This window comes from Staurois parvus, unplaced genomic scaffold (assembly GCF_062004578.1).
Source record: "Staurois parvus isolate SC_StPar_1 unplaced genomic scaffold, SC_StPar_1.0 ptg001297l, whole genome shotgun sequence".
Taxonomy (NCBI): Eukaryota; Metazoa; Chordata; class Amphibia; order Anura; family Ranidae; genus Staurois; species Staurois parvus.
Window position 1 is genome coordinate 111,196 of NW_028319093.1, and position 22,561 is coordinate 133,756.

Here is a 22,561-nt window from a genome sequence, read left to right on the forward strand (position 1 = left end):
TACGATTATTATTTCATATCAGTCATTCTCAACTAGGGCTCCTTGAGGGGCTGCTAGGGGTTCCTTGAACTTTGGCTGATTAAACTCACATTCCATGATGCCTGCCTAATTCTGGGTCCAACGCCACCTGACGGATCCAGCTTCATGACGCCAATGATATTTTTTGCTGTCTGAAAGGGTGTTAACCAAAGTAAGGGGCTTTTTGCCCCCCTGACCATCAATGAATTGGTTTTAGCAGTGGTTCTTCAAGACCTGAAAATTAATTCAAGGGTTTCTCTGGAGCAGAAAGGTTGAGAACGACTGCTCTATAGTAGGGGTCTCCAAACTGCGGCTCTTTGCTTGCTTCTATCCAGTCCTTGGGGCAATATTTCATCCATTGGTACCAATAATGGGGCATAATTCCCCCCACTGTCACCAATGAAGGGGCACAATTCCTCCCAATGACACCAACAATGGGGCACAATTCCTCCCAACAACACCAATGATGGGGTGCAAAGGCACCAATGATGGGGCATTGTTTACTCTCACTGATGCCAGGACATTTTCTACTCCTGATGGCCACAGTCTGGCCCCCCTAAAGTCTGAAGGACAGAAAACTGGACTTTTTCTTAGAAAGCTTGGAGACCCGGCTCTATAGTATCATTTTTGTAGCAAAACAAGCTGAAAATGAAGAAGGTGGAAAATATCGGCTTGTTTGTATTGGTGAAGCTTTTAGTAAAGTTTTGGAATAGTAATACAAAGTGTAATACAATGAAGCCTCTCCGTTGTCTCTCTAGCCTTTACCATAGCACTTCTGGGAGGTTAGGCTACTAGAGATTTAGGTGTCCTTTGCAGTGATGTTCTGGGGAAGTTAAAGAGAAAAGAAACATAAAGTACAGCTATGGCTCCTCAATAAAGAATGTGCTCAGCACTTAAATATACAGTAAGTAGGTGGAACTCTGTGGCCCTCTGTGGCCCTTGCTGCCAGTGCTTGATTTCTTGCAGAGCATGACCAGTGCCGGGACATGGTCATCCAGTGCCCAGGGCAAAGACGCCAAAATGCACCCCCTCCCCCCCTTTCATGATGTACAAGCTTAGGGGATCCGACGCACAGCTGTCAATTGTCAAAATCGCTGTGCAGCTCCTGATCAGGTTTTGCATCGACCTGGAAGTGCGCAGTTTTTCGCAATGCGGTCCCACCACAAGAGGTAGGAAGGAGTGGGAGAGAGAACACAGCCCGTGCTGCCTCTTGGCTCTCCCTTTGCCACTCCCAGCGCTGGGCTGACAGGAGTGATGATGCCGCTGTCACTACTCCTGTCAGCCTTGTAACAGAAGGAAGGCACCCCCATCCCTACAGCAAACCATTGCGCCCAGAGCAGCCGCCCCTCCCGCCCACCCCTTGTCCTGGCCCTGAGCGTGACAATATACAGTATCAAGTCTGCCCCTTCCTTCCCCAGACATTACCATCCCCCACCCCCAGCACCCTCAATGTCTATCCCTCTCACCTCCTGCATTGTGAAATGTGACCAGCGCGGCTCTTTCATCCGATAACATCTCCACATCTTCTACACTCCCTCCTCCATTCCTTGCGCTCTCGAAGTAAAGTGTGACCATGTCCTCCGGGGTATTGGGGGGGATCCCCTCCACTCGGACACTTCTGGTTTCTTCCAGACTCCTCGCTGTTAGTTTATGCTGTTTTACTCTTGAGAATTTTTCAATGAAATCTGCAATATCTGTGAATAGAGACATCACATCCCAGTGAATACGTAGATACACGTATATTCCCAGCCCAGCCCTAGTATTCTGGCATTTGCTTAAAGATCATGGAACTATTGGGTTACATTTATGTGCTAATTCCCTCTAGTGTTCTCTAGAATTGTTACATTGTATCTCTCATTACAAAGATGTATGTATTTCCTTTGCTCCCCAGCTCCATCTAATGACCATAATGTGGTAGTTTACTGTCCATAATAAAACAACATTTATGCAGGAGCTTTTTGATCATGTGACATCCGGTCACATGATCAGAAACCCCACCTGTGTATGTAATGGGGAGATGTACTGACTATGTTTTGTATTCTATTTTGTCCTGATGTGCATTTTTACATTTCGCTCAGTTTCTCCATCTAGCCTGAGGGCCAGTGCACACCAAACCACAGTGTGTGGGGGCCAATGAATTGTTAATGGGGCCCCAAATGCATCTCACAAATGCAGTGTATTATGGTACAGTAGTTCCATGCAATTTGGTGCAGTGCGTGCTGAACAAGTACAGTTGTGTTGAAAATACTAGCCGTCAGACATCACTAACCGGATCAATCACTGTTTTTGGTGGAGATGATATTCCTACATGGCAGATAATTTCCTAGCAGGTGTAGTAGAGTCATAGAAATCCAACAGACCCGACAGTCATGACATGCATGCTGCTGATTCTGTGTCATTGAATCACTCATTGAAAGGGGCGTGTTCAAAATAATAGCCGTGTGGAGTTCTATTAGTGAGGTCATTCATTCTTTGATAAACAGGTGGCAATTATTGCCCTTATTTAAGGAAGGAAGGCAGCAAATGTTGGACATGCTGTTTACAGTGCATTTCTCTCTGAAATTCTGAGGAAAATGGGTCGTTCCAGACATTGTTCAGAAGAACAGCGTACTTTGATTAAATAGTTGATTGGAGGGGAAAACATATAAAGAAGTGCAGAAAATGATCGGCTGCTCAGCTAAAATGATGGCAAATGCTTTAAAATGGCAACCAAAACCTGAAAGACGCGGAAGAAAGCGAAAAACTACCATTGGAATGGATAGAAGAATAGCCAAAATGGGGCGGACTCAGCCAACAATCAGCTCCAGGAAGATGAAAGAAGGTGTGACGTTCCCTGTGAGGACTCAGCCAACAATCAGCTCCAGGAAGATGAAAGAAGGTGTGACGTTCCCTGTGAGGACTGTTACAATTAGAAGACGCCGATGTGAAGCCAAGCTATCTGCAAGAAGTCCCTGCAAAGTCCCACTGTTGGGAAAAAGACGTGTGCTGAAGAGGTTACAATCTGCCAAAGAGCACATTGACCGGCCTAAAGAGAAATGGCCCAACATTTTGTGGACTGATGAAAGTAAGATTGTTCTTTTTGGGTCTAGTGGGCGGAGACAGTTTGTCAGACGACCCCCAAACACTGAATTCAAGCCACAGTACACTGTGAGGACCGTGAAGCATGGTGGTGCAAGCATCATGATATGGGGATGTTTCTCATACTACGGTGTTGGGCCTATTTATCGCATACCAGGGATCATGGATCAGTTTGAATCCATCAGAATACTTGAAGAGGTCATGCTGCCTTATGCTGAAGAGGGAATGCCCTTGAAATGGGGGTTCCAACAAGACAACGACCCCAAACACACCAGTAAAGGTGCAACATCTTGGTTCCAGACCAACAAGATGGACGTTATGGAGTGGCCAGCCCAACCCCCGGATCTTCATCCAATAGAAAACTTGTGGGGTGACATCAAAAATGCCGTTTCTGAGGCAAAACCAAGAAATAGAGAAGAACTGTGGAATGTGGTCCAATCATCCTGGGCTGGAATACCTGATCACAGGGGCCAGAAGTTGGGGGACTCCATGCAACACAGATGTACAGCAGTTCTCAGAAACAGTGCGACTACAACCAAATATTCATGAAGTCATTCAAAGGAAAGCAAAATCTTCAAACATTTCTCAGTTTATATAGTGAATGTTGGAGTTTGTAAAGAAGAATACAAACACTGAGATTTTTTTGAACGTCTAATATTCACTTTTCTTCCATTTTTTTTAGAGGAACAACACAAATTGATGTATTTTTCTTCATGTTGTGATTTGGAATAGAATGTGTCGTGTTCCCAATGCATTTGTGTGGATGGAAATAAAAGCTATTAGAAGGATTTTCGGCTTTAGACACTTTTTTCAACACACTGATATTATTTTGAACACCACTGTAGGTCTTGCAGTACTTTTTCCACATTCCAGTGCATTTTGTAGCTCATTCAAATGAATGGGCTGCAAAACTGGACCACATGGGAACATGAAGGAAACACACGGGAAGGAGCGCGTTCCGGTACGAATCGGCCCTGAAAGTTGCTGTCTGAAGCCTCAGAGAGGTCCCATTACTGGACCTGATGGGCATCATAAAGTGGATAAAAGCCATCACCCTCCCATCTATATACATGCATGCCTCCTGCCTGGTTTGGTACTGATTGGATGTCGGTGGTAGCGATACGTCAATAGTGGTTCCCAATCTGTGGAGTGCAGTTCATATGTGCAATTATTCTATTTATTTTACCCCCATAATGCTGCAAACATCGGCCGCACAAGGTAAGGCCTGTTAGGGTTGGGCGCCTTGACAAGACTGTCTAGCATGGTAAAGAATTAGTGAGCAGTTCACAGGAGGGTCCTTCTCCAAATGTTGGCCCTGCAACTTCCCTCACATCAAGTCACTGATTAATGTAAAACGGAGGAAAAAGAGAAATATTTCCACAGCCCAAACCAACCAATCACATGTCATCTTCTGCTCTCTAAGAAGAACTCTAAAATAAAACATGGAATTTGATTCGTTGTTATGGAGTTGTTCATAAATCGTTGTGTTTGTTGGGTTTCTGACCTATATCACATGTGAAGGTGATGACGGCAGATTGGATCTCCGGAATCCTCTCTATGTAGAAGTCCGTGTCCATGGATCTGCGGCTGATATTCTCCACCAGGAGCTTTAACATCTGAGGAGTGTGTCTGTCCTGGATGTTCTCAATCAGAACCAGAGGGGACGAGTGGCTGGGTGACACCTCTTCTTTCTCTGGAGTTGGTTTCCCTGTAAAAATTGGAAGGAATTATAAAACTGCATTAAACATGGACATATTACTGCTCTGTCCCAACTATCTCCAACCATCCATAGTTATCCTTCCCATTATGTACATATAAAGCTCAGCCATGGGTCGTGGTAACGTCCTCCTTCCTCCTCCAGAACATACTCAGCTTTGTCTGTGTTTCCCATGACAACAGTTGGCAGTTTATTTTATTTTTCTGGAAGTACATTTTCTACCTGTCATTTGTGGAACCCATTGAAATGTTATTACTTGTAATACATTAAAATGGACATTGGATGATGGTGGCCTGCCATTCAGGGTCACTCACATGGACAGAACATCCCTCTGGGACTAGTATGCTAAATAACAGGACTCGGCTGGTGAGCAGGGCAGTCAGGGACTACATTTCCCAGGAAGGGTAGCGTGTGGGCGGGGCATATAAATATCAAAAGCCCGGGAGATTGGTCAGGAGAGTGCGGGGAGAGATGGAAGGAGAAGGAGGTGTGCTGACGCCTGAGGTGCTGAACTAGGCTGCAGAGCCAGGGTTGGAGAGAGAGGAAGAGCGGAAAGAGTCTACTGACCACCCAATAGGCCAATCTGACAGCAGGAGACCAGACGGGAGAGCCAGAGAGTTTATGGACTGACCCCGTTTGCAGAGAAATGTAGACCGCTACAATCTGCCCGACTACTCTGACCGGGTGAGGGACCCATGCACCCACTAACAGAGTGAATACTAACAGTTTGCCACCTCAGCTATCTACCTGCACATAGTTGTGAACATTACATATATCCCTTCAGGTTGTGGCCTAGTTCTCCCAGCCGCCATTGTTGGGACACATCTGCATTACAGTTTATTCCTACAAGCTGACCGCAGGACATACAGTTGCAGGCCAGGATACAGCAGTTCCAACTGAACATCAAGTTTCCCTTTTTCATCAAAGCAGGATTCCTACTACCATTCCTTTGCCTTTGATATTCAGAGGGAGTTGTCTTTTGTCCATTGACAGGTATGCCAATTGTTGCTATTCATTACTTCTAGCCTGCTCTGTGTTTAGTGCTTTAAAGTGGGACCCCACCCTAATTTGCTACCATCAAGAGGAAAAGTGTTAAATCTCCTTTGTTCCCTCACTGTCTTTGTGTTGCCATCCTAAGGAACTATATTCCACACCTCAACTCAACTTCATACCAACTGGGCCCCAAGGAGTGCGCAGAAGACACTGTAGTGTTCTTAAAGGGACAGTGCTCAATTTCAAATGAGAATTCTCTTTCCTTCACATCTAATCCTTGTCATCTAGTTCTGAGGACCCTCAGTGAGCTTACCTGTTTCTTATTGGTTGGGCTTTCAACAAGAGGTCCAGATTGACAGGGAACCCAAAAATGACTAAGCAACCCTTGAGGGGGTAGTTCTACATTTGTTACCCCAACCCGCTTCCCACCACCCTGGCCGTATGTGGACAGCTCAGAAATATTGCCCATTTGCTTGAAATTTGCAGATATTGAAGGGCACCTCAATAGTCCTCAATACTTACCTGCCTCCTCCTTGTATTGTATGAGGATCCCCTCCAGTCTTCAGTACTTACCTGCCTCCTCCTTGTATTGTATGAGGATCCCCTCCAATCCTCAGTACTTACCTGCCCCCTCCTTGTATTGTATGAGGATCCCCTCCAGTCCTCAGTACTTACCTGCCCCCTCCTTGTATTGTATGAGGATCTCCTCCAGTCCTCAGTACTTACCTGCCTCCTCCTTGTAGTGTATGAGGATCCCCTCCAGTCCTCAGTACTTACCTGCCTCCTCCTTGTAGTGTATGAGGATCCCCTCCAGTCCTCAGTACTTACCTGCCTCCTCCTTGTAGTGTATGAGGATCCCCCTCCAGTCCTCAGTACTTACCTACCCCCTCCTTGTAGTGTATGAGGATCCCCTCCAGTCCTCAGTACTTACCTACCCCCTCCTTGTAGTGTATGAGGATCCCCTCCAGTCTTCAGTACTTACCTGCCTCCTCTTGTAGTGTATGAGGATCCTCCTCCAGTCCTCAGTACTTACCTACCCCCTCCTTGTAGTGTATGAGGATCCCCTCCAGTCCTCAGTACTTACCTGCCTCCTCCTTGTAGTGTATGAGGATCCCCTCCAGTCCTCTGTTCTTACCTGCCTCCTCCTTGTAGTGTATGAGGATCCCCCTCCAGTCCTCAGTACTTACCTGCCTCCTCCTTGTAGTGTATGAGGATCCCCTCCAGTCCTCAGTACTTACCTGCCTCCTCCTTGTAGTGTATGAGGATCCCCCTCCAGTCCTTGGTACCCACCTGTCTCCTCCTTCTAGTAGTATATTATAATGCCCCCACCCCAGTACCTACCTGAGCTAGACAACTTTTCTTTGATGGCTTCCCACACTGGTGGCTTCAGGTCACACTCTGCAGCCTTATACTTAGAAATAATAGGTTCAAACTTTTTGTGGACGTTATCGCTCCATGTTGGAACTATCTTTGCCAAGGTTCGGAGATGACTGGAGAGGTTCCTGGGTAAAGACAGTTTGATGACAGGAGTGGGGTGGTCTACATTTGGCCAAGTGATATCACAGTAAACATCGGACATTTCTTTTTCAGCATTTAGTTTTATCTGTTCATCCTTCAAAATGAATGCCAGTATATGTGGGCTGATGGGGATTTCTACTGAATCAGGTATTTCCACATGAGGGCCTTCCTTCCCATACAAGCAATGACCAATGGATGGGTAATATGGGTACACGGATATTGTCTTTTTGTTTAGCACATGCTGCTTTGTCATCACCGTCCTCAGAACTGCAATAAAAAGAAATAAAATACTTGTTAGAGGATAAGAGAGGCAGCAATAATCAGGGATACATCAGAAGTAGTGTTAGCCCTCTTGGCAACACATATAATACGATTATTATTTCATATCAGTCATTCTCAACTAGGGCTCCTGGAGAGGCTGCTAGGGGATCCTTGAGAGGCTGCTAGGGGCTCCTGGAGAGGCTGCTAGGGGCTCCTGGAGAGGCTGCTAGGGGTTCCTTGAGAGGCTGCTAGGGGCTCCTGGAGAGGCTGCTAGGGGTTCCTTGAACTTTGGCTGATTAAACTCACATTCCATGATGCCTGCCTAGTTCCGGGTCCAACGCCACCTGACAGAGCCAGCTCCATTACGCCAATGATATTTTTTGCTGTCTGAAAGGGTGTCAACCAAAGTAAGGGGCTTTTTGCCCCCTGGCCATCAATGAATTGGTTTTAGCAGTGGTTCTTCAAGACCTGAAAATTAATTCAAGGGTTTCTCTGGAGCAGAAAGGTTGAGAATGACTGCTCTATAGTAGGGGTCTCCAAACTGCGTCTCTTTGCTTGCTTTTATCCAGTCCTTGGGGCAATATTTCACCCATTGGAACCAATAATGGGGCACTATTCCTCCCACTGACACTAATGATGGGGCACTATTCCTCCCACTGACACCAATGATGGGGCACTATTCCTCCCACTGATACCAATGATGGGGCACTATTCCTCCCACTGACACCAATGATGGGACACTATTCCTCCCACTGATACCAACAATGGGGCACTATTCCTCCCACTGACACCAATGATGGGGCACTATTCCTCCCACTGACACCAATGATGGGCGCAGTGGCACCGATGATGGGGCATTGTTTACTCTCACTGATGCCGGCACATTTACTACTCCTGATGGCCACAGTCTGGCCCTCCTAAAGTCTGAAGGACAGCAAACTGGCCCTTTGCTTAGAAAGCTTGGAGACCCGGCTCTATAGTATCATTTTTGTAGCAAACCAAGCTGAAAATGAAGAAGGTGGAAAATATAGGCTTTTTTGTATTTGTAACGTAACGGGCATGTAAGATTTGAGTGAATAAAGATTTGATCAGTGGAAATATGGAATCAGCCATGACAGGTGAGTAATTAGATGAGGCCACGCCCTTTCATTGCAAAGGTGTGTGCAGGAACAGTCTGGTAATTAAGGATGTACATTGGGCCCCTGGGCAGTAGGGAAATGAATAGATGTACAAATAATGGTCATCCATGGGTCTGGGATACAGATGTGTATGTATACACAATTACTCCATAGGCCTTACAGACAGTAGTCATCAATTAGTGTTAATTAGTCTAAAGCCCCGCCTCCTGGAGGTGACACCTTTGTGTTAATAAGATTACCACCTGCTGGGAAAACCAGTTTGGAGCTAATGAGAGGAGACCGGACGGCTAGCTACTGTATGTGCATTCATCAACGGAGTATGTTTAATCTCTTATAAAAGCTGAAATATTAGTTGGAGAGATGAACATACTTCCTGTGCGCAGGGCCTGCTGTGCGCTACATTTGCATATAAGAATCATATTTGTGGCTTGGGGAGGAAGCCAGGAAAATGCAGGAAATGGTTATGTGGTGCTGGATCGCTACAGTCGAACAGTGTTTGGTACTGTTGCGATCGGGCTGACGCGCTGGTGTCGGAAATCCAATCCCCAACTTGTTGTTCAGGCCAGTCTTGGCGCAATTGAACTTGGGCAGGTCCATACACCGTACCTCTTGTGGGCAGGTCAGGACCAGCCCCCCCCCCCCCGGGTCAATTGGCCAAAGACTAATGTCCAGATCATCTCCTAATCCCAATAAATTGAGTACACGGACATCTGGACATCTGTGATCCGTACAGAGCTGGTTCAATTGACCAATGGATTGCTGATTTTCTGGCTTGCTCCAGCCGCAGGGTAAAGTGTTATTCTGTCTTTTTATTCCCTTTTATTTTATAGTAATTATTCATTTGTGTGTCTTCTTATATCTTTTGTATTTCTGTAACTTTTTATATTTTGTACATATTTTATGCTCCGCCCACTTTGGGAAATTAAATCTTAAAATTAATTAGTGAACTTCTGTGTATGTAAGCTCGGGCTCATATCTTCAGAGAGACTAGATCGGGGAGATTAGATTGGAGAGACTAGATCGGAGAGATTAGATTGGAGAGATTAGATTGTATTGTATTTTAGTGCCTTTAAAACGCTCGGTTAAGATCATTGCCAATCTGTATGCAATTTCTCTGCATGTGGGCAGATTGCATGCAGATTGTAAAAGGTAACAGAACGGCCAGACGTAGATCTGTGTGTGTGGGGTGTCTCAACAGACCATTCTGCGGATATACTGTTGGGTGGTGGCAGGCTACCTTTTGTGGTATGTCTGGTGTGGGGGGGTGTGGACAGTGGAAGGGTTATCACCACCGGGGTTCAAGCTAGGATAGCTGGAGGGATCCTAGAAGGGTGTGATTACTAAGCTGGTCCTCAACCCGAATCAGTGCACAAGGTTGTATGTAAGATTCGTATCTGCTAGTGTGTGGTCGACCAGCTGGATTGGAGTGGAGTCTCCATCTGCTGGTGGCCAGAGGTAGTGCGGGCTGTGAAAGTGTATCACGGCTGATCTTATATACGGTTTTAGATATTCAAGTGTAAGTCCCCTTTATTCCCTCTTTACCTCCCTGTCATGGCCGCACGTGCACATCTCGGTTAGCTAGTCGCTGTGGGCGTGGCGTGTGGGGGACCCGTGACAGGGTGATCTCTGACAGTATTGGTGAAGCTTTTAGTAAAGTTTTGGAATAGTAATACAAAGTGTAATACAATGAAGCCTCTCCGTTGTCTCTCTAGCCTTTACCATAGCACTTCTGGGAGGTTAGGCTACTAGAGATTTAGGTGTCCTTTGCAGTGATGTTCTGGGGAAGTTAAAGAGAAAAGAAACATAAAGTACAGCTATGGCTCCTCAATAAAGAATGTGCTCAGCACTTAAATATACAGTAAGTAGGTGGAACTCTGTGGCCCTCTGTGGCCCTTGCTGCCAGTGCTTGATTTCTTGCAGAGCATGACCAGTGCCGGGACATGGTCATCCAGTGCCGGGACATGGTCATCCAGTGCCGGGACATGGTCATCCAGTGCCGGGACATGGTCATCCAGTGCTGGGACATGGTCATCCAGTGCCGGGACATGGTCATCCAGTGCCCAGGGCAAAGATGCCAAAATGCACCCCCTCCCCCCTTTCATGATGTACAAGCTTAGGGGATCCAATACACAGCTGTCAATTGTCAAAATCGCTGTGCAGCTCCTGATCAGGTTTTGCATCGACCTGGAAGTGTGCAGTTTTTCGCGATGCGGTCCCACCACAAGAGGTAGGAAGGAGTGGGAGAGAGAACACAGCCATGCTGCCTCTTGGCTCTCCCTTTGCCACTCCCAGTGCTGGGCTGACAGGAGTGATGATGCCGCTGTCACTACTCCTGTCAGCCTTGTAACAGAAGGAAGGCATCCCCATCCCTACAGCAAACCATTGCGCCCAGAGCAGCCGCCCCTCCAGCCCACCCCTTGTCCTGGCCCTGAGTGTGATAATATACAGCATCAGGTCTACCCCTTCCTACCCCAGACATTACCATCCCCCACCCCCAGCACCCTCAATGTCTATCCCTCTCACCTCCTGCCTGGTGAAATGTGACCAGCGCGGCTCTTTCATCCGATAACATCTCCACATCTTCTACACTCCCTCCTCCGTTCCTTGCGCTCTCGAAGTAAAGTGTGAGCATGTCCTCCGGAGTATTGGGGGGGATCCCCTCCACTCGGACACTTCTGGTTTCTTCCAGACTCTTTGCTGTTAGTTTATGCTGTTTTACTCTTGGGCTGCTGGAGAATTTTTTAATGAAATCTGCAATATCTGTGAATAGAGACATCACATCCCAGTGAATACGTAGATACACGTATATTCCCAGCCCAGCCCTAGTATTCTGGCATTTGCTTAAAGATCATGGAACTATTGGGTTACATTTATGTGCTGATTCCCTCTAGTGTTCTCTAGAATTGTTACATTGTATCTCTTATTACAAAGATGTATGTATTTCCTTTGCTCCCCAGCTCCATCTAATGGCCATATTGTGGTAGTTTACTGTCCGTAATAAAATAACATTTATGCAGGAGCTTTTTGATCATGTGACATCTGGTCACATGATCAGAAACCCCGCCTCCCGGCATCTGAAACCCCCTGAAAGGGCTGGGAGGTGCCAGTGCCAAGGGTTTAAAAAAAAAGGGAAAAGTGTATGTATTGGGGAGATGTACTGACTATGTTTTGTATTCTATTTTGTCCTGATGTGCATTTTTACATTTCGCTCAGTTTCTCCATCTAGCCTGAGGGCCAGTGCACACCAAAATACAGTGTGTGGGGGCCAATGGATTGTTAATGGGGCCCCAAAAGCATCTCACAAATGCAGTGCATTATGGTACGGTAGTTGCATGCAATTTGGTGCAGTGCGTGCTGAACAACTAGCTCTTGCAGTACTTTTTCCACATTCCAGTGCATTTTGTAGCCCATTCTTATGAATGGGATGCAAAACTGGACCACATGGGAACATGTAGGAAACACACGGGAAGGAGCATGTTCCGGTACAAATCGGCCCTGAAAGTTGCTGTCTGAAGCCTCGGAGAGGTCCCATTACTGGGCCTGATGGGCATCATAAAATGGATAAAAGCCATCACCCTCCCATCTATATACATGCATGCCTCCTGCCTGGTTTGGTACTGATTGGATGTCGGTGGTAGCGATACGTCAATAGTGGTTCCCAATCTGTGGAGTCCAGTTCATATGTGCAATTATTCTATTTATTTTACCCCCATAATGGTGCAAACATCGGCCGCACAAGGTAAGGCCTGTTAGGGTTGGACGCCTTGACAAGACTGTCTAGCATGGTAAAGAATTAGTGAGCAGTTCACAGGAGGGTCCTTCTCCAAATGTTGGCCCTGCAACTTCCCTCACATCAAGTCACTGATTAATGTAAAATGGAGGAAAAAGAGAAATATTTCCACAGCCCAAACCAACCAATCACATGTCATCTTCTGCTCTCTAAGAAGAACTCTAAGATAAAACATGGAATTTGATTCGTTGTTATGGAGTTGTTCATAAATCGTTGTGTTTGTTGGGTGTCTGACCTATATCACATGTGAAGGTGATGACGGCAGATTGGACCTCTGGAATCCTCTCTATGTAGAAGTCCGTGTCCATGGATCTGCGGCTGATATTCTCCACCAGGAGGTTGAACATCTCAGGATTGTGTCTGTCCTGGATATTCTCAATCAGAACCAGAGAGGACGAGTGGCTGGGTGACACCTCTTCTTTCTCTGGAGTTGGTTTCCCTGTAAAAATTGGAAGGAATTATAAAACTGCATTAAACATGGACATATTACTGCTCTGTCCCAACTATCTCCAACCATCCATAGTTATCCTTCCCATTATGTACATATAAAGCTCAGCCATGGGTCGTGGTAACGTCCTCCTTCCTCCTCCAGAACATTCTCAGCTTTGTCTGTGTTTCCCATGAGAACAGTTGGCAGTTTATTTTATTTTTCTGGAAGTACATTTTCTACCTGTCATTTGTGGAACCCATTGAAATGTTATTACTTGCAATACATTAAAATGGACATTGGATGATGGTGGCCTGCCATTCAGGGTCACTCACATGGACAGAACATCCCTCTGGGACTAGTATTCTAAATAACAGAACTCGGCTGGTGAGCAGGGCAGTCAGGGACTACATTTCCCAGGAAGGGTAGTGTGTGGGTGGGGCATATACATATCAAAAGCCCGGGGGATTGGTCAGGAGAGTGCGGGGAGAGATGGAAGGAGAAGGAGGTGTGCTGATGGCTGAGGTGCTGAACTAGGCCGCAGAGCCAGGGTTGGAGAGAGAGGAAGAGCGGAAAGAGTCTACTGACCACCCAGTCCACCACGCTGCCCAGCAGTCCAATCTGATGCCGAGTCTGAGCCGGAGTTTGCCACCTCAGCTATCTGCCTGCACATAGTTGTGAACATTACATATATCCCTTCAGGTTGCGGCCTAGTTCTCCCAGCCGCCATTGTTGGGACACATCTACATTAGTTTATTTCTACAAGCTGACCGCAGGACATACCATTGCAGGCCAGGATACAGCCGTGCCAACTGAACATCAAGTTTCCCTTTTTCATCAAAGCAGGATTCCTACTACCTGCCCCCTCCTTGTAGTGTATGAGGATCCCCTCCAGTCCTCAGTACCTACCTGCCCCCTCCTTGTAGTGTATGAGGATCCCCTCCAGTCCTCGGTACTTACCTGCCCCCTCCTTGTAGTGTATGAGGATCCCCTCCAGTCCTCAGTACCTACCTGCCTCCTCCTTGTAGTGTATGAGGATCCCCTCCAGTCCTCAGTACCTACCTGCCTCCTCCTTGTAGTGTATGTGGATCCCCTCCAGTCCTCGGTACCTACCTGCCTCCTCCTTGTAGTGTATGAGGATTCCCTCCAGTCCTCAGTACTTACCTGCCCCCTCCTTGTAGTGTATGAGGATCCCCTCCAGTCCTCGGTACTTACCTGCCCCCTCCTTGTAGTGTATGAGGATCCCCTCCAGTCCTCGGTACTTACCTGCCCCCTCCTTGTAGTGTATGAGGATCCCCTCCAGTCCTCAGTACCTACCTGCCTCCTCCTTGTAGTGTATGAGGATCCCCTCCAGTCCTCAGTACCTACCTGCCTCCTCCTTGTAGTGTATGTGGATCCCCTCCAGTCCTCGGTACCTACCTGCCTCCTCCTTGTAGTGTATGAGGATTCCCTCCAGTCCTCAGTACTTACCTGCCCCCTCCTTGTAGTGTATGAGGATCCCCTCCAGTCCTCGGTACTTACCTGCCTCCTCCTTGTAGTGTATGAGGATCCCCTCCAGTCCTCGGTACTTACCTGCCTCCTCCTTGTAGTGTATGAGGATCCCCCTCCAGTCCTCTGTACTTACCTGCCTCCTCCTTGTAGTGTATGAGGATCCCCTCCAGTCCTCAGTACTTACCTACCCCCTCCTTGTAGTGTATAAGGATCCCCTCCAGTCTTCAGTACTTACCTGCCTCTTCCTTGTAGTGTATGAGGATCCCCTCCAGTCCTCAGTACTTACCTGCCCCCTCCTTGTAGTGTATGAGGATCCCCTCCAGTCCTTGGTACCCATCAGTCTCCTCCTTCTAGTAGTATATTATAATGCCCCCACCCCAGTACCTACCTGAGCTAGACAACTTTTCTTTGATGCCTTCCCACACCGGTGGCTTCAGGTCGCACTCTGCAGCCTTATACTTAGAAATAATAGGTTCAAACTTTTTGTGGACGTTATCGCTCCATGATGGAACTATCTTTGCCAAGGTTCGGAGATGACTGGAGAGGTTCCTGGGTAAAGACAGTTTGATGACAGGAGTGGGGTGGTCTACATTTGGCCAAGTGATATCACAGTAAACATCGGACATTTCTTTTTCAACATTTAGTTTTATCTGTTCATCCTTCAAAATCAATGCCAGTATATGTGGACTGATGGGGATTTCTACTGAATCAGGTATTTCCACATGAGGGCCTTCCTTCCCATACAAGCAATGACCAATGGATGGGTAATATGGGTACACGGATATTGTCTCATTGTTTAGCATGTGCTGCTTTGTCATCACCGTCCTCAGAACTGCAATAAAAGGAAATAAAATACTTGTTAGAGGATAAGAGAGGCAGCAATAATCAGGGATACATCAGAAGTAGTGTCAGCCCTCTTGGCAACACATATAATACGATTATTATTTCATATCAGTCATTCTCAACTAGGGCTCCTGGAGAGGCTGCTAGGGGTTCCTTGAGAGGCTGCTAGGGGTTCCTTGAGAGGCTGCTAGGGGTTCCATGAACTTTGGCTTATTAAACTCACATTCCATGATGCCTGCCTAGTTCCGGGTCCAACGCCACCTGACAGATCCAGCTTCATTACGACAATGATATATTTCGCTGTCTGAAAGGGTGTCAACCAAAGCAAGGGGCTTTTTGCCCCCTGACCATCAATGAATTGGTTTTAGCAGTGGTTCTTCAAGACCTGAAAATTAATTTAAGGGTTTCTCTGGAGCAGAAAGGTTGAGAATGACTGCTCTATAGTAGGGGTCTCCAAACTGCGGCTCTTTGCTTGCTTTTATCCAGTCCTTGGGGCAATATTTCATCCATTGGTACCAATAATGGAGCATAATTCCCTTCACTGTCACCAACGAAGGGGTAAAATTCCTCCTAATGACACCAACAATGGGGCACAATTCCTCCCAATGACACTGATGATGGGGCACTATACCTCCCAATGACACCAACAATGGGGCACTATTCCTCCCACTGACACCAATGATGGGGCACTATTCCTCCCACTGACACCAATGATGGGGCACTATTCCTTCCACTGATACCAATGATGGGGCACTATTCCTCCCACTGACACCAATGATGGGGCACTATTCCTCCCACTGACACCAATGATGGGGCACTATTCCTTCCACTGATACCAATGATGGGGCACTATACCTCCCAATGACACCAACGATGGGGCACTATTCCTCCCACTGACACCAATGATGGGGTGCAGTGGCACCGATGATGGGGCATTGTTTACTCTCACTAATGCCAGGACATTTTCTACTCCCGATTGGCCACAGTCTGGCCCCCCTAAAGTCAGAAGGACAGCAAACTGGCCCTTTGCTTAGAAAGCTTGGAGACCCGGCTCTATAGTATCATTTTTGTAGCAAACCAAGCTGAAAATGAAGAAGAGGGAAAATATTGGCTTTTGTATTGGTGAAGCTTTTAGTAAAGTTTTGGAATAGTAATACAAAGTGTAATACAATGAAGCCTCTCCGTTGTCTCTCTAGCCTTTACCATAGCACTTCTGGGAGGTTAGGCTACTAGAGATTTAGGTGTCCTTTGCAGTGATGTTCTGGGGAAGTTAAAGAGAAAAGAAACATAAAGTACAGCTATGGCTCCTCAATAAAGAATGTGTTCAGCACTTAAATATGCAGTAAGTAGGTGGAACTCTGTGGCCCTCTGTGGCCCTTGCTGCCAGTGCTGGATTTCTTGCAGAGCATCACCAGTGCCGGGACATGGTCATCCAGTGCCGGGACATGGTCATCCAGTGCCGGGACATGGTCATCCAGTGCTGGGACATGGTCATCCAGTGCCCAGGGCAAAGACGCCAAAATGCATCCCCTCCCCCCCTTTCATGATGTACAAGGTTAGGGGATCCAATGCACAGCTGTCAATTGTCAAAATCGCTGTGCAGCTCCTGATCAGGTTTTGCATCGACCTGGAAGTGGGAGAGAGAACACAGCCCGTGCTGCCTCTTGGCTCTCCTTCTGCTACTCCCAGCGCTGGGCTGACAGGAGTGGTGATGCCGCTGTCACTACTCCTGTCAGCCTTGTAACAGAAGGAGGGCACCCCCATCCCTACAGCAAACCATTGCGCCCAGAGCAGCCGCCCCTCCCGCCCACCCCTTGTCCTGGCCCTGAGCGTGATAATATACAGTATCAGGTCTACCCCCTCCTGCCCCAGACATTACCATCCCCCACCCCCAGCGCCCTCAACCTCTATGCCTCTCACCTCCTGCCTGGTGAAATGTGACCAGCGCGGCTCTTTCATCCGATAACATCTCCACATCTTCTACACTCCCTCCTCCCTCGAAGTAAAGTGTGAGTATGTCCTCCGGGGTATTGGGGGGGATCCCCTCCACTCGGACACTTCTGGTTTCTTCCAGACTCTTTGCTCTTAGTTTATGCTGTTTTACTCTTGGGCTACCGGAGAATTTTTCAATGAAATCTGCAATATCTGTGAATAGAGACATCACATCCCAGTGAATACATAGATACACGTATATTCCCAGCCCAGCCCTAGTATTCTGGCATTTGCTTACAGATCATGGAACTATTGGGTTACATTTATGTGCTGATTCCCTCTAGTGTTCTCTAGAATTGTTACATTGTATCTCTTATTACAAAGATGTATGTATTTCCTTTGCTCCCCAGCTCCATCTAATGGCCATAATGTGGTAGTTTACTGTCCGTAATAAAACAACATTTATGCAGGAGCTATTTGATCATGTGACATCCGGTCACATGATCAGAAACCCCGCCCCTCGGCTTCTGAAACCCCCTAAAAGGGCTGGGAGGTGCCAGTGCCAAGGGTTAAAAAAAAAGGGATATTTAATAAAACAAAAAAAAAGGGAAAAGTATATGTACTGGGGAGATGTACTCACTATGTTTTGTATTCTATTTTGTCCTGATGTGCATTTTAAAATTTTTTTGTTAATGGGGCCCCAAATGCATCTCACAAATGCAGTGCATTATGGTACGGTAGTTCCATGCAATTTGGTGCAGTGCGTGCTGAACAAGTAGCTCTTGCAGTACTTTTTCCACATTCCAGTGCATTTTGTAGCTCATTCAAATGAATGGGCTGCAAAACTGGACCACATGAGAACATGTAGGAAACACACGGGAAGGAGCGTGTTCCGGTATGAATCGGCCCTGAAAGTTGCTGTCTGAAGCCTCGGAGAGGTCCCATTACTGGACCTGATGGGCATCATAAAATGGATAAAAGCCATCACCCTCCCATCTATATACATGCATGCCTCCTGCCTGGTTTGGTACTGATTGGATGTCGGTGGTAGCGATACGTCAATAGTGGTTCCCAATCTGTGGAGTGCAGTTCATATGTGCAATTATTCTATTTATTATACCCACATAATGGTGCAAACATCGGCCGCACAAGGTAAGGCCTGTTAGGGTTGGGCGCCTTGTCTGTCTAGCGTGTTAAAGAATTAGTGAGCAGTTCACAGGAGGGTCCTTCTCCAAATGTTGGCCCTGCAACTTCCCTCACATCAAGTCACTGATTAATGTAAAACGGAGGAAAAAGAGAAATATTTCCACAGCCCAAACCAACCAATCACATGTCATCTTCTGCTCTCTAAGAAGAACTCTAAGATAAAACATGGAATTTGATTCATTGTTATGGAGTTGTTCATAAATCGTTGTCTTTGTTGGGTGTCTGACCTATATCACATGTGAAGGTGATGACGGCAGATTGGACCTCCGGAATCCTCTCTATGTAGAAGTCCGTGTCCATGGATCTGCGGCTGATATTCTCCACCAGGAGGTTGAACATCTGAGGATTGTGGCTGTCCTGGATATTCTCAATCAGAACCGGAGAGGACGAGTGGCTGGGTGACACCTCTTCTTTCTCTGGAGTTGGTTTCCCTGTAAAAATTGGAAGGAATTATAAAACTGCATTAAACATGGACATATTACTGCTCTGTCCCAACTATCTCCAACCATCCATAGTTATCCTTCCCATTATGTACATATAAAGCTCAGCCATGGGTCATGGTAACGTCCTCCTTCCTCCTCCGGAACATACTCAGCTTTGTCTGTGTTTCCCATGAGAACAGTTGGCAGTTTATTTTATTTTTCTGGAAGTACATTTTCTACCTGTCATTTGTGGAACCCATTGAGATGTTATTACTTGTAATACATTAAAATGGACATTAGATGATGGTGGCCTGCCATTCAGGGTCACTCACATGGACAGAACATCTCTCTGGGACCAGTATGCTAAATAACAGAACTCGGCTGGTGAGCAGGGCAGTCAGGAACTACATTTCCCAGGAAGGGTAGCGTGTGGGTGGGGCATATAAATATCAATAGCCCGGGAGATTGATCAGGAGAGTGCGGGGAGAGATGGAAGGAGAAGGAGGTGTGCTGACGGCTGATGTGCTGAACTAGGCTGCAGAACCAGGGTTGGAGAGAGAGGAAGAGCGGAAAGAGTCTACTGACCACCCAGCAGGCCAATCTGACAGCAGGAGACCAGACGGGACGCCGAGTCTGAGCCGGAGAGTCCATGGACTGACCCCGTTTACAGAGAAATGCAGACCGCTACAATCTGCCGGACTACTCTGACCGGGTAAGAGGGACCCATGCACCCACTAACAGAGTGAATACTGACAGTTTGCCACCTCAGCTATCTGCCAACACATAGTTGTGAACATTACATATATCCCTTCAGGTTGTGGCCTAGTTCTCCCAGCCGCCATTGTTGGGACACATCTGCATTACAGTTTATTCCTACAAGCTGACCGCAGGACATACCATTGCAGGCCAGGATACAGCAGTTCCAACTGAAGCATCAAGTTTCCCTTTTTCATCAAAGCAGGATTCCTACTACCATTCATTTTGCCTTTGATATTCAGAGGGAGTTGTCTTTTGTCCATTGACAGGTATGCCAATTGTTGCTATTCAATACTTCTAGCCTGCTCTGTGTTTAGTGCTTTAAAGGGGACCCCGCCCTAATTTGCTACCATCAAGAGGAAAACTGTTAAATCTCCTTTGTTCCCTCCCTGTCTTTGTGTTGCCATCCTAAGGAACTATATTCCACACCTCAACTCAACATCATACCAACTGGGCCCCAAGGAGCGCGCAGAAGACACTGTAGTGTTCTTAAAGGGACAGTGCTCAATTTCAATTGAGAATTCTCTTTCCTTCACATCTAATCCTTGTCATCTAGTTCTGAGGACCCTCAATGAGCTTACCTGTTTCTTATTGGTTGTTTTCCTGCTCTCTGGGGGATTCAGCACTCCCCTCATATTGGAGGTAGTGGATTATTTCTGAAAGCCGGCCTGCTAACAGTTATTGTTGCTTTATGATGAACGTTGTTACTTTTGCTCACAATTACTAAGAGGGATTATATTTGCTGCATATATCAGTGTCATTTTGTTCTTTTTGACCAAGTTACCTTTAATTCCAATATAAAGTTCATATTGGTCTATACTGACTTGTGTGCGAGTCCATCTTACAGATGTGATTTACTTTGGTCACAAGAGCACGGGGGTGTCAGCAGAGGTTGGGCTTTCAACAAGAGGTCCAGATTGACAGGGAACCCAAAAATGACTAAGCAACCCTTGAGGGGGTAGTGCTACATTTGTTACCCCAACCCGCTTCCCACCACCCTGGCCGTATGTGGACAGCTCAGAAATATTGCCCATTTGCTTGAAATTTGCAGATATTGAAGGGCACCATGACCACTGCTGATAATTATGGACGAGTGATAACATTCTATGGTGTATGAAACGTGATAACAATGTGTGGATTCCAATACCATCTCTATGCTGATGACACACAAATCTGACATATCAGTATGGAGGTCACACACTGAACTCATGATATTTTCCCCCTCCCCCAACATTTTCATGAAGATCAAAATCAAAACCTATTAGTTCCTTCTCTAATGCCAGAATGTTAGGTATAACCCTGGACTCTGACCTCTCCTTCCAGCCTCACATCCAATCAATGCCAAAATCTTGCCGCCTTTTCCTCCATAACCTCCCAAAATACGTCCCTTCCTAACCAACTCCACCAGCAATATACTAATCTGCTCACCTGTTATCTCTCACCTTGACTATTGCAGCTCCCTCCTTACTAGCCTCCCTCTACACAAGCCATCCCACCCTCAGTCCATCATGAAGGCTCCTGCCAGTCATCCACCTCACCAATCATTCAGTGTCGGCTTCTCCTCTCTGCCTATCCCTCCACTGGCTCTCCTTTGCCTAATGAATAAAATTCAGACTACTAACAACAACATACAAAGGCTTCCCTGAGCTACATCACCGGCCAAATCTCCAAATATCACTCAAACCATCCTCTTTGTTCCTCCCAGTACCTCCTGCTCACTAGTTCCCTCATCACCTCCTTCCATGCCCATCTCCAGGACTTCTCCAGAGCATCTTCCATCCTCTGGAACTCTGTACCGCAATCTGTCCTACTCTGTCCATCTTTAGTGGATCCTTGGAAATCTCATTAGGGAAGTCTATCCTGCCTCGTCCTAACAATTGAAATGTCACTTTCACTATTCCTGACAAAATATTCTTATTCTACAAGGGTTACTATTTCAATGGTCAGGTTTTCCTGGGATAAGAAGAGGTTTGTCCAAGATGGCGACTGGGGGGGCATTTTCCCATTGTGACATGTGACTTGGACAATGGACATAAGTGGTGCACAAGATGGGTGGCCAACCATCTCTTAGCACACAGTCTTAGGAAACACAGCATTATTTGTGTATTTGTAATTTACATAATTAGTCCAAAAAATTGCTACTGAGCATGTGCAAGTTCTTTGCATCCCATGTAGGCAGGTGCAAGTTGACTTCCCTACACAGATGGTGCTGTTGCATTCACCTTGCATGGAGAGTGGAGGACTGGAGGAATATCCATTCTCTTAGGTCTCTGTATGTATCATGAGGTGGGCTGCTGTCGGATTGGACACTTCCACCCAGGTGACCTCTGTGGCCATCTTTAGTGAGGGCAGAGCTTACAAAAAGTTCTGGCTCACTGCAGTTGGCACGCATTCTGCATGTGGCTGGGTTAGGGACAGGAGCTCACTTGACAGGGTGAGTGTGTTTAGTGTAGGAAAAGGTTCCAGAGGAAGAAGGACAACATGGGGATTGTCGCCAAAGCTCCTTGGGGAACGTCTCCGCTACTTGTGCTTGCTGCATTTGCCTCCGAGCCTCTCTCTGAGGCCAGGCACTGCCAGCCTTTTTTCATCGCTCTCTCTCCATGCCGTCCCTCTGGGTGCTAACCGCCTGGGCCTTCCCCCATCCCACAGCCTACAACCATACACATTTTTATTTTATAAGTTCCCAATATTCCAAGGTAGAGAAGACAGAGATGGTGGCATTGACCTTTGGTCTCCTCCAACACCTCATTGTGGTCACAGAGAGGATATGGAAGGAGAGGGGCTTAGTGGCTCACACACTGCCCACAGTTTCTTCAGAACAGGGAAGGAATGATTGGGGGTTCATGAGGCATACTGGGCTGCCTTGTACTGCTATTATCACCTGGATATTGCAGCAAATTATCACATTATCATCAATGGGGTATTGTGACATTTACATATTTATTTCCTGTACATTGTCATAACTGCCAG

General features: G+C 46.7%; 1 protein-coding gene across 3 annotated transcripts in view; it reads right to left on the reverse strand.

The window, feature by feature from the left end:
- The window catches only part of LOC149437387 (protein mono-ADP-ribosyltransferase PARP14-like), a 79,413-nt gene that overhangs the window by 47,868 nt on the left and 8,984 nt on the right, over positions 1-22,561 (reverse strand). For 2 of the 3 annotated variants that reach the window (XM_089660965.1, XM_089660964.1), the window contains exons 4-11: positions 18,641-18,844; positions 17,196-17,420; positions 14,821-15,264; positions 12,750-12,953; positions 11,248-11,484; positions 7,148-7,591; positions 4,601-4,804; positions 1,485-1,712 (exon numbers count right to left, since the gene is read on the reverse strand). In XM_089660965.1, coding sequence (XP_089517091.1) covers positions 1,485-1,712; positions 4,601-4,804; positions 7,148-7,591; positions 11,248-11,484; positions 12,750-12,953; positions 14,821-15,264; positions 17,196-17,420; positions 18,641-18,844 — 2,190 coding nt within the window. The remainder of the gene's footprint in view (positions 1-1,484; positions 1,713-4,600; positions 4,805-7,147; positions 7,592-11,247; positions 11,485-12,749; positions 12,954-14,820; positions 15,265-17,195; positions 17,421-18,640; positions 18,845-22,561) is intronic. The other variant, XM_089660966.1, reaches the window with a different exon arrangement.